The sequence below is a fragment of the Erinaceus europaeus genome, chromosome 5, assembly GCF_950295315.1.
Source record: "Erinaceus europaeus chromosome 5, mEriEur2.1, whole genome shotgun sequence".
Classification (NCBI taxonomy): Eukaryota; Metazoa; Chordata; class Mammalia; order Eulipotyphla; family Erinaceidae; genus Erinaceus; species Erinaceus europaeus.
The window spans coordinates 10,917,553-10,930,163 of record NC_080166.1 but is presented as its reverse complement, the minus strand read 5'-3'; the positions used below and the strand labels follow the sequence as shown (position 1 = coordinate 10,930,163).

The 12,611-nt window shown below is 51.0% G+C and overlaps 1 protein-coding gene across 1 annotated transcript; it reads right to left on the bottom strand.

Annotated features, from left to right (window-relative positions):
- Positions 1-434: 434 nt before the first annotated feature.
- LRRC14B (leucine rich repeat containing 14B) lies at positions 435-2,990 on the bottom strand. Its single transcript, XM_007520527.2, has 2 exons — positions 2,058-2,990; positions 435-1,272 (listed from the first exon to the last, which is right to left on the bottom strand). Exons 1-2 carry the CDS (start codon positions 2,939-2,941, stop codon positions 627-629), a joined length of 1,530 nt encoding a protein of 509 aa, XP_007520589.1. The 5' UTR covers positions 2,942-2,990; the 3' UTR covers positions 435-626.
- Between the last annotated feature and the right edge of the window lie 9,621 nt (positions 2,991-12,611).

Here is a 12,611-nt window from a genome sequence, read left to right as displayed (position 1 = left end):
CTGGGGGGGTGCCTTGGGGAGACATGCCTGCAGGCACAGGAGCTTCATGGGGAGAGGTTGCAGGGAATTGGAGCGGAGGCCAGTCCCGTAGGGCAGGGGGGTTTGGCCACAGCAAGCTAAGGCTTCTATCTTGAGAAAAGTTTGAAATGCACAAATCTGTAGAGTTCTTGTTTGCACTGAAGTGATTCCACACAGCAGTCACCTGTGCTTACTATGATTTACTCAGCTTTCCCTTTGCACAAATCAGATCTTGGTGTGTGCCACACCCACAGGCATCCTGCCCCATCATGACCACTTCCTAGAGACCCCTAGGCTAGGGCCGCACTGGTCTAGCATCCAGGTGGTATTGGACTGGGGGTAGGGTAGGATCCCCAGTACTATTCTTTCCCTCAGTGACAATGCAGGGAGTCCAATGGCAGCAGCTTCACACTCCCTACAAGCAGAACAGAGCCAGGTTCACATTTGCATTCACAGCCAAAGGCCTTCCACAGTGTGCAGGATGGAGTTCACGTGCATTTAAACAGAGACCACATGCATCTAGGCCCCGAGACACCTGCAGCTCTTCCAGGTGTGTGAGTGCCCCCCCCCCCCGCAAAAAGGCTGACCCCTCCCTCCTCCCATGGCCCCTACTCCATCTGCTTCAGTGCTCTGGAAAACTTCTCCAGGGCGGTTTTGAAGGCCTGAAGCAAGAACACTCCCAGTTCATGGCTTGTTTCTTGAATGTCTGGGTCGAAACTGCCCAAGAGCGGCGTGGAGACCTGGATGTCTTCACGGCCTGCTTGTAGCAGCACAGCCCGGAGGTCCCGGGCGATGGTGGCGTACCTCTCCCGGTCAAATCTGGACAAGGCCATTTCATCCTGGGGGTAGGCAGTGCCCTCTGCGAAGCAGTCCTTGGGTACTGGGAACTCCACGCTCCGCAGCTGTGGCAGCTCGGCCAGTGCCGAGAAGAGGTGCCCCAGGGCCCGGGCGGACAGGGGGTTTCCCAGGAAGCGCAGCTCCTGGAGCCGACAGCAGGGGCCCAGGGCAGCCACCAGCATGCCCACGTGTCCATCCTCCAGGCCACACTCCTCCAACGTGAGGACCCGCAGAGTGGGGGCCGCCCGGCCCAGTAGCCTAGAGAAGCTGGCGGGGAACAGGTGGAACAGACTGTGCCCGCTGAGGTCCAGCACCTCCAGGTGAGCGGCATGGGCACAGCTGGCCAGGAAGGCCATGTCGGTGTGGCTCAGGGCACAGTTGGCCAGGTCCAGAGCTCTCAGGGGCGTCTGCAGGGGGCTGAGGGCAAAGAACCGTGTGATGAGATTCCCGGCAGAAACTGGGCCTATCGTGGCCCTGCCTCCTGCCTCGTCCAGCCTGAGATCCAAGTGGGGTCTCAGCTTGGAAACAGTGAACGAGTCAAATGGATGCTCTGTGAAAAGTGATGTTGGCACATGATTCAGACTGAGGCACTCGTGGGGGAAGCCTCACTGGGTGCAGCCATGCCCTTCCAAGCCATGTGTAGCTGGCAGTGAGGCTTCCGCTGGATAAAGAGCAGCTTGGCCCCAGCGCTGACTGGCCCATCTCCTGGGTCCACGGGGCATGTGTCCTCCCACCCCCTGTGAAGGGAAGTGGTAAGGCTGCTGCCTGTCTCTCTGTCTGTCTCGGGGCCCAGGCCTGTCTGTCTGTCTGTCTGTCTCAGGGCCCAGGACTGCCTGTCTGTCTTGGGGCCCAGGTCTGCCTGTCTGTCTGTCTGTCTCAGGGCCCAGGTCTGCCTGTCTGTCTGTCTGTCTTGGGGCCCAGGTCTGCCTGTCTGTCTGTCTGTCTTGGGGCCCAGGTCTGCCTGTCTCTCTGTCTGTCTGTCTTGGGGCCCAGGTCTGCCTGTCTGTCTGTCTGTCTTGGGGCCCAGGTCTGCCTGTCTGTCTTGGGACCCAGGTCTGCCTGTCTGTCTTGGGACCCAGGTCTGCCTGTCTGTCTGTCTCGGGGCCCAGGACTACCCAGGGGACCAGGTCTATCTTGGGGTACGTCTCTGGGTCTCCCTGTGTCCCTTTGGGTGCAGTTTCCGGGGCACACTGTGGACTGACCTGAGCAGCGTCTGGATCCTCCCCGTCAGTGTGGAGAAAGCCATACTCAGCTCTGTCAGCTGGCTCATGTGGCTCAGCTCCTGGGCGATGGAGCAGAGCAGGGGGTCCCTGCCACCAGGGGCCGGGGAGCTCGAGGGGGGTGGGTCGAAGGCTTTGGCGGGCAGCGTGAGTGCGGTCAGCTGGGGGAGGCCCAGGGCCAGCAGCCGCTGCACGTGACCAGCATGCAGCCGCACGTTGTGCACCACCTCCAGGCGCCGCAGTCCCCCGGGGCCCACCAGACTCAGCACCTGTAGCAGCTGTGCGGGCGCCAGGCTGTCTGCCCGCAGGGACACACATTGCAGGCGCAGGGGGACCTTGTCCCCCAGGCTCAACGCCCCCACCACCACCTCGAAGTTGCCGTCGGTGACAAAGAGGTCAGTGCAGACCTGGATGGGGCGGCCAGCCACAGGGAGCCCCACTTGTAGCCCAGAGCAGGTCTTGGCTAGCAGCTCTGTGCGGCCCCAGCGGCCTAGCGGCTGCCCGCAAGGACAACACTGGAGCTGCACATCCCGCAGGCCTGTGAGGTCAGCCACCCGCAGCCACCCCGGCCCCCCACCCCGCACGTTGTCTGCCAGGCCCTGCATGCAGGCCTGAAGACAGACTCGACACGCTCTGTCCCGCAAATCCTGGGGCTGCTCGGGACTCGGTCCCAGCAGGCTGTCCAACCGGAACTCAGGCAGGGGCCAGCGCTCCAGCAGGGTGGCCACCAGCTCTGGCTGCTCCAGCTGGTAGCTGGCCTTGAAGAGCAGTGGGTAGAGGCTGTAGACCACATTGTCCAGGGCCTGTAGAGCCTGCTCGGGCTGGGACACCAGCGCTGCAGCGGAAAGGGCACGCAGGGAGCTCATGGTGCCCAGCTGCGGCCCTGCTTGCCTGAAGACGCATCCCCTACAGTCCAGCTGCCTGCTCAGGGCCAGCAGGGTGGAGCCATCTGTGTCACCTGATGGCTATTTTGGGCCTGGGTGCCTGCTTGGCTGGAAGTGGCATTACTGGAAAAACTGAGCTGCCTGCTGCTTGGTTCTGGGCTGGGCCCCAGAAGACTGCTGTGCCCACTGCAGGAGCCCTACGGGGGCTGCTGGGTGAGCAACTGCTGTGGGGGTGCTGTGGGTGGGTGGACAGGAGTGCCGGGTGGGGCCCCTGCTGAGTGCATTGCCACGGGCCACCTATACTCCAAAGAACCCTGCTGGTCCTCATTTGGGGTCAGGCAGGTCCAAGGTTAAGGGTCAGACCATGGGGTACAGCCTCTGACAATCTCACTGATGTGAAGAGGGACAGAAAGACAACAGGTAGACACAGAGACCCACTTCCTGCCTCTGCTCTGCAAAGTCACACAGGACAGAGAGGACTGTCCACAGGCCACTTTCCCCGAGCACTGTGCTGCCACTTCCCCTGCAGCACTGACCTCGTCTGTCCCTTCCACTTGACACTGGCCTGGCCTCCCTTCAGCAGTTCCCTCACTTCCCACAGGACCTCCATCCCCTGAAGGCACCTGTGGGTGGTCTGCGCCAGCCTGTGGGCCTCCTTGTCCACCTACCTGCACAGCCTGGCTGTGGCCTTGATGGCAACTTTGCAGAGAGTAGATGGCTATGGGACAGAGTCTGGAGGCCTGCTCTCTACAGGGACCCTGAGGAGCACACTGAGTGACCTGACCCCCCACACCCTGCACCTATAGCAAGGACACCCAAGCTGGGCTTTGCTGCGAAGGGGCAGAGTAGGAGGGGACAGAGATGCGGCCAGAACTCACATCACTTATCTCCATCTGTCTGAGTGTCTCAGGTCACTCAACAATGAATCAGAACCTGGATTGCTGCATCTTTGTCAGGTTTCTGATCTTAATCCACCAATGGGAAAGCACTGTGGATTATGGGAGGAGATTTGTTCTGGAATAAGTAAAAAAAAAAAAAAAACATTAATTAGAATTTAAATGTTTTAGACCAGAGTCCTGCTCCTAAGAGCTCTGGCTCATAGTTGTGCTGGGACTTGAAGCTCTGTGACCTCAGATATGAGTTTATTTGGAAAACTGGGCCAAGCTCTTTATCTCAAAGAGTGATTAAAGGCAGTGAAATGAACATCACTTCACAGCATTCTCTCATATTTCCCCTTTTGTTGCCCTGGTTGTTTTATCCGTTGTTCTTATTTTTGTTATTGATGATGTTGTTGTTGGATAGGACAGAGAGAAAGCGAGAGAGGAGGGGAAGATAGAGATGGGAGACAAAGATAGACACCTGGAGACTTGCTTCACCACCTGTGAAGTGATCCCCCTGCAGGTCGGGAGCCAGAAGCTCGAACCGGGATCCTTACGCAAGTCCTTGCGCTTGGCGTCATGTGCGCTTAACCTGCTGTGCTACTGCCCGACCCACTTCTGGAGGACTTTTAAAAGCAGAAGTATTAACTCTTCCTTGAAGGTTTCATAGAATTCATTTGTAAAACCATCTGGCCCAGGACTTTTATTCTTGGGAAGGTTTTTGATAACTGTTTCAATTTTGTTGGCTGATGGGCCTGTTCATATTATCTAGTTCCTCTTTATTTAATTTTGGAAGTTTGTAAGTATCTAGGAAATCGTCCATTTCTTCCAGATCCTCTAGCTTGGTGGCATATAGTTGTTCATAGAAGCCTCACATGATATGTTGAATAAATATCTGCAATGTCTGTTCTGATAGCTCCTCTTTCACTTATGATCCAATTTATTTGGGTCTTCTCCCTTTTTTGTTTTGTGAGTCTGGCTAAAGGTTTGTCGATTTTGTTCACTCTTCTGAAGAACCAACATTTACTTTCATTGATTTTTTGTATGGTTTTCTTATTTTCAATGTTATTTAGTTCTGCCCTAACTTTAGTGATTTCTGTCCTTCTGGTTACTTTAAGGTTCCTTTGTTGTTCTTCTTCTGGGTTTTTAAGATGTGCAATCAGGCTGTTTATTTGTGCTTTTTCTTGTTTCCTAATGTGTGCTTGTATGGCTATGAACTTTGGGACCTTAGCTGTGTCCCAAATATTTTGATAGCTTGTATCTTCATTTTCATTGGACTCTCGTAACATTTTGATTTCTTCCTTTATTTTCTCTTTGACCCAGTAGTTATTTAGTAGTGTACTGTTGAGCTTCCACATTTTGGGACTATTACTAATCTTTTTGTTGATTGTTAAGTGTTAGTTTAATTCCACTGTGGTCTGAGAAGATGCTTGGGATGATTTCAATGCTCTTGAATTTGCTGATGCTGTCTTGTGGCCTAACATATAGTCTATCCTTAAGGATGTGGGCTTGACCATGTGGACTTGAGTAGAATGTGTATTCTAGTTTCTTGGGGTGAATGACTCTGAAGATGTCCAATAGTTCTAGTTTATCTGTCTCCTCATTTAGCTCCCTCATGTCTTTATTGATTTTCTGCCTAGATGCCCGATGCTTTCTGTCATTTTCTGGGAAGATTCCATTGGGAGTTGCTGTATGGGAGCTGAGCTGCATTGTGCTGTGTGTCCACACGGCAGCGCGGCGCAACTCCTAGAGCTGTGCCTAGAGATTTGGTGGAATGAGGAGCACTCAGGCTTTGTGGCCCCTGGATGTGAAGGTTAGAATTGCCCATAGGATTCCCAAAGCCTCTGGTCTTTCCTCTCAGGTGTGGTGACCACACATTTGGCTTTCCAGGTGGAAAGGGTTTCTGCAGTGGTCTGAGAAGACTCCATAGGGAGCTTCTGAATTCCTGTGCTCAGCTCTGTTCTGCTGCGTATCCACGAGAGGGCGCACAAGGGCAGGACTGAGGCTCATGGGCAGCGCCCTAAAAGCACCGGTGAATGAGATTGCTGGCAGGGCTTCTGGGGGTGTGCACAGAAAGCCTGCAGAGCTTCTGGGTCCAGCAGACAGAGCTACTTCTCCTCTAAGACTCTTCCATGACCTCTTCTGGGCATCGCTCAGAGTTTGATGTGTGGACACCTGGACCACAACTGTTAGCTGTGAAAGACCATAGGAGCAATTTCCTTAGCAGAGCCTAAAAGGTAGGTGTGTACGGGGACAGGTTAATCCTCTGCTCTTTGGTCAGAGTTTCCATCAACACAGCAAACATAGTTTGGCTTGGGTGCTTGGTGTAGGAGTTGTTCAAATGGGCTAAGTATCTCTTGCTCTGTTTTTCTCATTTTTCTCCATCTTGCTTTGCTATTATTTTCTTTCATTTTATGACAGCCCTGCTCAGTGCTGGCTGAGTGAGGCAGGCGATAAAACCTGGGTTATTGTGACTCAGACATGAGTGACTCTTTTCATATCTATTGCTGCTTTGTCAGAGTCTTGGCTTCCTGGCTAGCTCCTGACTACCTGGCAGTGGCTTTAGGGGAATCGCAGAATCGCAGGCATTGCTCCTTGGAAGGGCTCAGTCTTTTTTTTTTTTTTAATATTTATTTTATTTATTTATTCCCTTTTGTTGCCCTTGTTGTTTTATTGTTGTAGTTATTATTGTTGTTGTCGTTGTTGGATAGGACAGAGAGAAATGGAGAGAGGAGGGGAAGACAGAGAGGGGGAGAGAAAGACAGACACCTGCAGACCTGCTTCACCGCCTGTGAAGCGACTCCCCTGCAGGTGGGGAGCCGGGGGCTCGAACCGGGATCCTTATGCCGGTCCTTGTGCTTTGCGCCACCTGCGCTTAACCCGCTGTGCTACAGCCCAACTCCCGGAAGGGCTCAGTCTTAGAGAGTGTCAATTTTATTGTGAATTTCACCCTTTCTCAAAGAAAAAATAAAGATGGAATTCTTAAGAAGTATGCATGAACACAGAGTGTCCATGTTCTTTGCCCTAGCACTCATCACTACAGGGCCAACACCTCTCTCTCTCTCTCTCTCTTTCCCACCACCTCTGTTGGTTTTTATTAATTGCTAGCAGGGAGATGACTGAAGGTCAGTACTTGCATGATGAACTCAGTCAGGGGTTGCCATTTTTGTTTTCTTTGCTTGATTGCTTTTCACAATTAAACTTATTGGGTGATTTAGAGGGTAATTGAGAACCTTTCCCTTGCAGAAGTTCCAGAGATGAGTCAGACCCCAGGTGCTTCTGCTCAGGCCCCTTGTGCTGGCCAACCCTTCTCCAAGGACCTGAGTATGGCATTCAGCTTCAATCCAGCCATCCTGCCTTTCCTACAAAGCATCCTTATCCCATCAGAGCACAGGTAAAGAGAAGTGAAAGTCTATCTCACCAAAACATTGTGCTTTTTTTTAAAAATATTTTTTTATTTTCCCTTTTGTTGCCTTTGTTGTTTTTATTGTTGTTGTAGTTATTGTTATTGTTACTGATGTCATTGTTGGATAGGACAGAGAGAAATGGAGAGAGGAGGGAAAGACAGAGAGGGGAAGAGAAAGACAGACACCTGCAGACCTGCTTCACCGCCTGTGAAGCGACTCCCCTATAGGTGGGGAGCTCGGGGCTCGAACTGGGATCCTTACGCCGGTCTTTGCGCTTTGCGCCACGTGCGCTTAACCCGCTGCGCTACTGCCCGACTCCCTGCATTGTGCTTTCTTTATGTGTGTGAAGTCTGAAGGTTTTGTAGCAGTGATATCCACACCAGTGTCAAGATTTCCACACAGGAGATGACACTGTGAGGATTCAGAGATAGAGTACTTTGGTTTTCTGTGACTTTTGATAGGAAACATTTTATTCAGGTGCACCATGCATTCAAATAGCCTTCAGAAGGAGAAATTCCTTCTTTCCAAGCAACATTCCAGGGTACAGACAGAAGGCCCAAGAAAGGAGGAGCCCACTTCTGGGGCAAATACAGAGGGTCAGGGGGTCACCTGGCCTAGGCTCCTGATAAGTTTGCTGACTACATCCTCAGAGCCAAAGCTGTGACAGATTTTTAAATATGACTTGGTATGCAGAAACTGGGTAATCAGGTGAGGGTCGGGGCTGTGATTTCCACTGGAAGCTCCTGGATCAGCACTGGGAGGCCCACATCTTCCTTGGGTCTTTTAGTGGCTCAGGCCTGGAGAGCTTCTGGATCCTGCAGACAGAACTACTTGGCATCTAAGACTCTCCCATGACATCTTCTGGGAATCTCTCAGAGTGTGAGGTGTTAACAGCAGGACACTGTCAGGAGCGATTTTCTTAGCAGAGCCCAAAATATAGGTAGGTGTGTGTACGCGGGCAGGAGAATCCTCTACTCTCTGGCCAGGGTTGCCATGAGTACAGCAAACAGAGCTCTGCTCGCGTGCTTGGTGGTCTTGTCATCTGGAGTCCTGCCTGAGCAGGGGACCGGATGTCTGGAGTCTCAGCAGGCAGCAAACTATGAGTGGCCAGGCTCGTGGCCCCGGATTTGGAAGGAGGGGTCCACAAGAATCCCAAGGGACAGTGTCTGGAGAGCTGCACCTGGGCTCCCCTAAGCCAGCACTGTGAGGAGATGCACGCACGCACGCCCTCACGCAGGCACCAACATTTATATAGCAATGAGGAAAAAAGCATCCAGAGCACCGTTCTGTTCCTAGAGCGACTGGCAGTCAAACCTGTAACTTCACAAACATGATTTTTGCTGATTGTCACTGAGCTTTTAAGTGAATGTATAGTGCAACTTAAGATTTGTTGAGCAATGTATTTGATCTCAATTCAGAATCGTCACATAAATTCCCTGGACTTTCTTTTCCTAAGCACTTGGCCCCTGAACCTAGTCCAGGATCCACTACATTTGCAACAAAAGGAACATTTTTTTTTTCTGGACTCAGGGTTTCCATGATCGCCCTGATTGTATCCATCACCGTACAGAACTTACCTTTTCCTTTGCTAGTCTAACGTCCTAGAGGCGCGCATTTGCTTGTGTTCTTCAGAAATCCTAATTTTCACGAACACTCCAGTGACAGAGAATTTTTGAAGCAGTCTTCACTTTATCAGCAGTCTTGATGATTCTGCCATAATTTGGTCTCCCTGTACTTTGATTTTTTTTTGTGCAAATCCATCCTAGATACTGACCACTTTTTTGTCAGATGTCTCATTTGCTGGGATGATTTTGATTTCTAATGGACTGTGTCTTTTGGTGTACAACACATTTCCTCGATGGAAAACTGAACGTTGTCTTAGATTTTTCATGATCTTGACATCCACTGCACAATGGACTTGATTTCCAAGGTCCTCAAGCAGCAGGTGTAATTCTAGGTTCTTTAAAGTGATTTTCACCTCCATGGTTTACTTTTATTATTGGCCGGATTAATGGTTTACAGTCACCCATTAAATCCACTAGTTGCTACCTGGGTAACACTTCTCAGTTTTCCGTTTAAAACTTGTCATTAGTTTTAGTTTTCTTTCTTTACAGGATAGTGACAACCAGGCCTTGAAAGGGAAGGGGGAGATATAGAACAAGAGAGACAGAGGGACACTTGCAGCACTGCTTGGCCCCTGGGCAAGCTTTTCCCCCGCAAGTGTTGATGAGGGGCTCGAAAGGGGGTCCTTGTCCACTTTTGCTTGGGTGCTCAAACAGGTGCACTTCCACCTAGGCCCCTCCGTTTTCCATGTAACTAACCCCACTAGGCCCACCTCTGCCCTCATTTCTAGGGTTAGGGTTTAAAAATATATGTATGTATATAAAAATACTTGCCAGGGTTGTTTGCCTTTTAATACTAGAGATGAAAGCATTGACTTTTTAATGTGCATGAAATTCCTGATGTAAAGAGCTTGAGACTCTGAGAGAGAGAGAGAGGGAGGGAGAGAGAGGGAGAGAGAGAGGGCATCATTATTAGATAGGGAAGGTTGAGACACACTTCAGACTGGGGCCTCAGGTAAGGGAAGGTCAGTGCCTGAGCTGCTCAGAATCTGCTCTTGTCACGGGTTGCTTTATGCAACTTTATCCAGACAGCTCTAAAAGCAGAGTGACCCGAAGCTGACTTTTTTAAAAAATAAATTTTATTCATTTTTATTAGAGATGTAATAATTATTAACAAGATTGTGATATAGGGGTACAATTCACAGTACCCACCACCAGAGTTCTGTGTCCTGTCCTCTCCATTGGAAGCTTCCCTATTTTTTTAAGGTTTTATTTATTTATTAATGAGAAAGATAGGAGAGAGAGAAAGAACCAGACATCACTCTGGTTCATATCCTGCTGGACCTCATGCTTGAGAGTCCAATGTTTTATCCACTGTGCCACCTCCCAGACCACTTCCCTATTCTTTATCCCTCTGGGAGTATGGGCCAAAGTTATTTATGGGGAGCAGAAGGTGGAAGGTCTGGCTTCTGTAACTGCTCCTCTGCTGGACATGGGTGTTGGCAGGTGGATCCAGACTCCCAGCCTGTCTCTGTCTTTCCTAGTTGGATAGGGCTCTGGATAGGGGAGGTTTTACGACACATTGTTTCGGTCATCTGCCAGGGAAGGCCTGTAGGGGCGTGGGGGTGAAGCTTCACCAGTGGTGAAGCAGGGCTGCAGGTGACTCTCTGTCTCCCTCTCCATCTTCCCATCCCCTCCCAATTTCTATGTCTCTATTAATCAATAAATATATTAAAAACATTTTTCAGGGAGTCAGGCTGTAGTGCAGCGGGTTAAGCACAGGTGGTGCAAAGTGCAAAGACCAGTGTAAGGATCCCGGTTCAAGCCCCCAGCTCCCCACCTGCAGGGGGGTCGTTTCACAAGCAGTGAAGCAGGTCTGCAGGTGTCTGTCTTTCTCTCCCCCTCTCTGTCTTCCCCTCCTCTCTCCATTTCTCTCTGTCCTATCCAACAACAATGACATCAATGATGACTACAACAATAAAACAACAAAGGCAACAAAAGGGAATAAATAAAAAATAAAAAAAACCCATATTTCAAAAGGGATGGAATCCTTTTTTTCCCCCTGAAGTAATATTTTTAAAGATAAAGAGAGGCAGCCAGGCAGAGTGAGACCACAGCCTGGAAGCTTCCTTCACTGTGGCGGGGGCCAGGCTGAATCCTGCATGGCCCCACCTGGAGATGCAGCACGCCACACCAGCGAACTATTGCATTTATTGTTACTATTGGGTTGACATGGAGAAATTGAGAGGAGAGGGGGAGGCAGAAAGACACCTTCAGCCCTGATCTACCACTCGAGAAGCTTTCCCCCTGCAGGTGGGGGAATAGGGGCTTGAACCTGAGTCCTTGTACTCTGTAGTGTATGTGCTTCACCAGGTACACCACCACCAGGCCCCGCTCAAGTGAGCTGCTTGGCTGACCCATAGTAACTTTTTTCTATGCAGTTCTTTTTGCCTTTAATAATACAAACACAATTTTGCTAAATCACTGTACTCAGCAACTTAGCCATTATGCTGTCTCTCCAGCTCTGTTCTTTAGAGTGAAATACAGAGGGAGTGAGAAAGGGAGAGGAGACAGACAGACAGAAAGGAGTACCACTGCACCAGTACACCTTCCATCGAGTTCCCCTGGGCCACCCAGCTGCTCTTTAAGGCTCAGCTCAGCTGTCCTCTCCTGCAGGAAGCCCTTCCTGACTGCCAGTCTGGGTCAGGTTCCTCTCGGGCAGGGGAGCCAGCTGAGACACCCCAAATGTCTGGAGGGCTCTTAGGTGGATGAAGGCATAATTCAGTCTTTACTTCTTGACCTGTATGGTTACTGGATATTTGGAGCACTAGCTAGCTAGCTCGGCCAACTCCCTACCACTTAGGGCATGACTCCTTTTGGCCTCTGGCCCTAGTCTAGCTGGCTGTAGCCACATGTTTACTGCTAATTCCAATGGAGGGTGGTAAATGAAGCCAGGGGCCCTCAGTTCTTTAAGGCTTGAACCTGGGTCCTGCTAGGCTTGATCCCAGGAACCACGAGACCACACCAGTGTCAAGATTTCCACGCAAAGCTGAAGCTTCCAGGGTTCAGAAAGAGGGTGTTTTTATGGCTGTGAAGTGTCTTTTCCAAGTGCGTCATGGGGTTTCAAATCATTTTGAAACGTGAAGTTCTTTCTTGTGTCTAGGCAATATTCTCGCCTATGGCCAGAAGGCCCGCCCAACTCGGAGCACAGGTCTGGGCCTATAACCAGGAGGTCTGTCTGCCTGCTGGCTCCTGGAGGGATTCCTGAGTATCTCCTCAGGACCCAAGTGGTAACAGGTGTTTCCAATTGCCTTTGTTAGAAGGAGCCAGGCACTCAGGTGAGGGCTGGGGCTGCAATCTCCCCTGGAAGCTCCTGACTCAGCCAATGGAGGCAGCCATCTTCCTTTTGTCTCTCCATAGCAAGGGTCCGGGGAGCTTCTGGTTCCTGCACGCAGAGTGACTTAGCATGGGACACTCATGCATGCCCTCTTCTGGAAATCTGAGTGTGATGTGTGGACTCCTGAATCCTGAACACCAATGGTTGGGTCTGTGAGAGACCACAGGAGCAATTCCCTTAGCAGGACCCAAATGGTAGGTGTAAGGGGCCGGGTTCATCCCCTATTGTTTGCTGGAACAGAGTTCCCATCCATGTTGAAACACAGCTCTGCCTGGGTGCTTGCTGGGCTTGTAGTCTGCTGCCCTGAGCAGTGGACTGAGAGTCTGGAGGCTAAGCAGGCAGCCAAACGTGACTGGCCAGGCTCATGCCCCTGAATTCTGAGGGGTCCCCATCTTCTCCCTCGGTGAG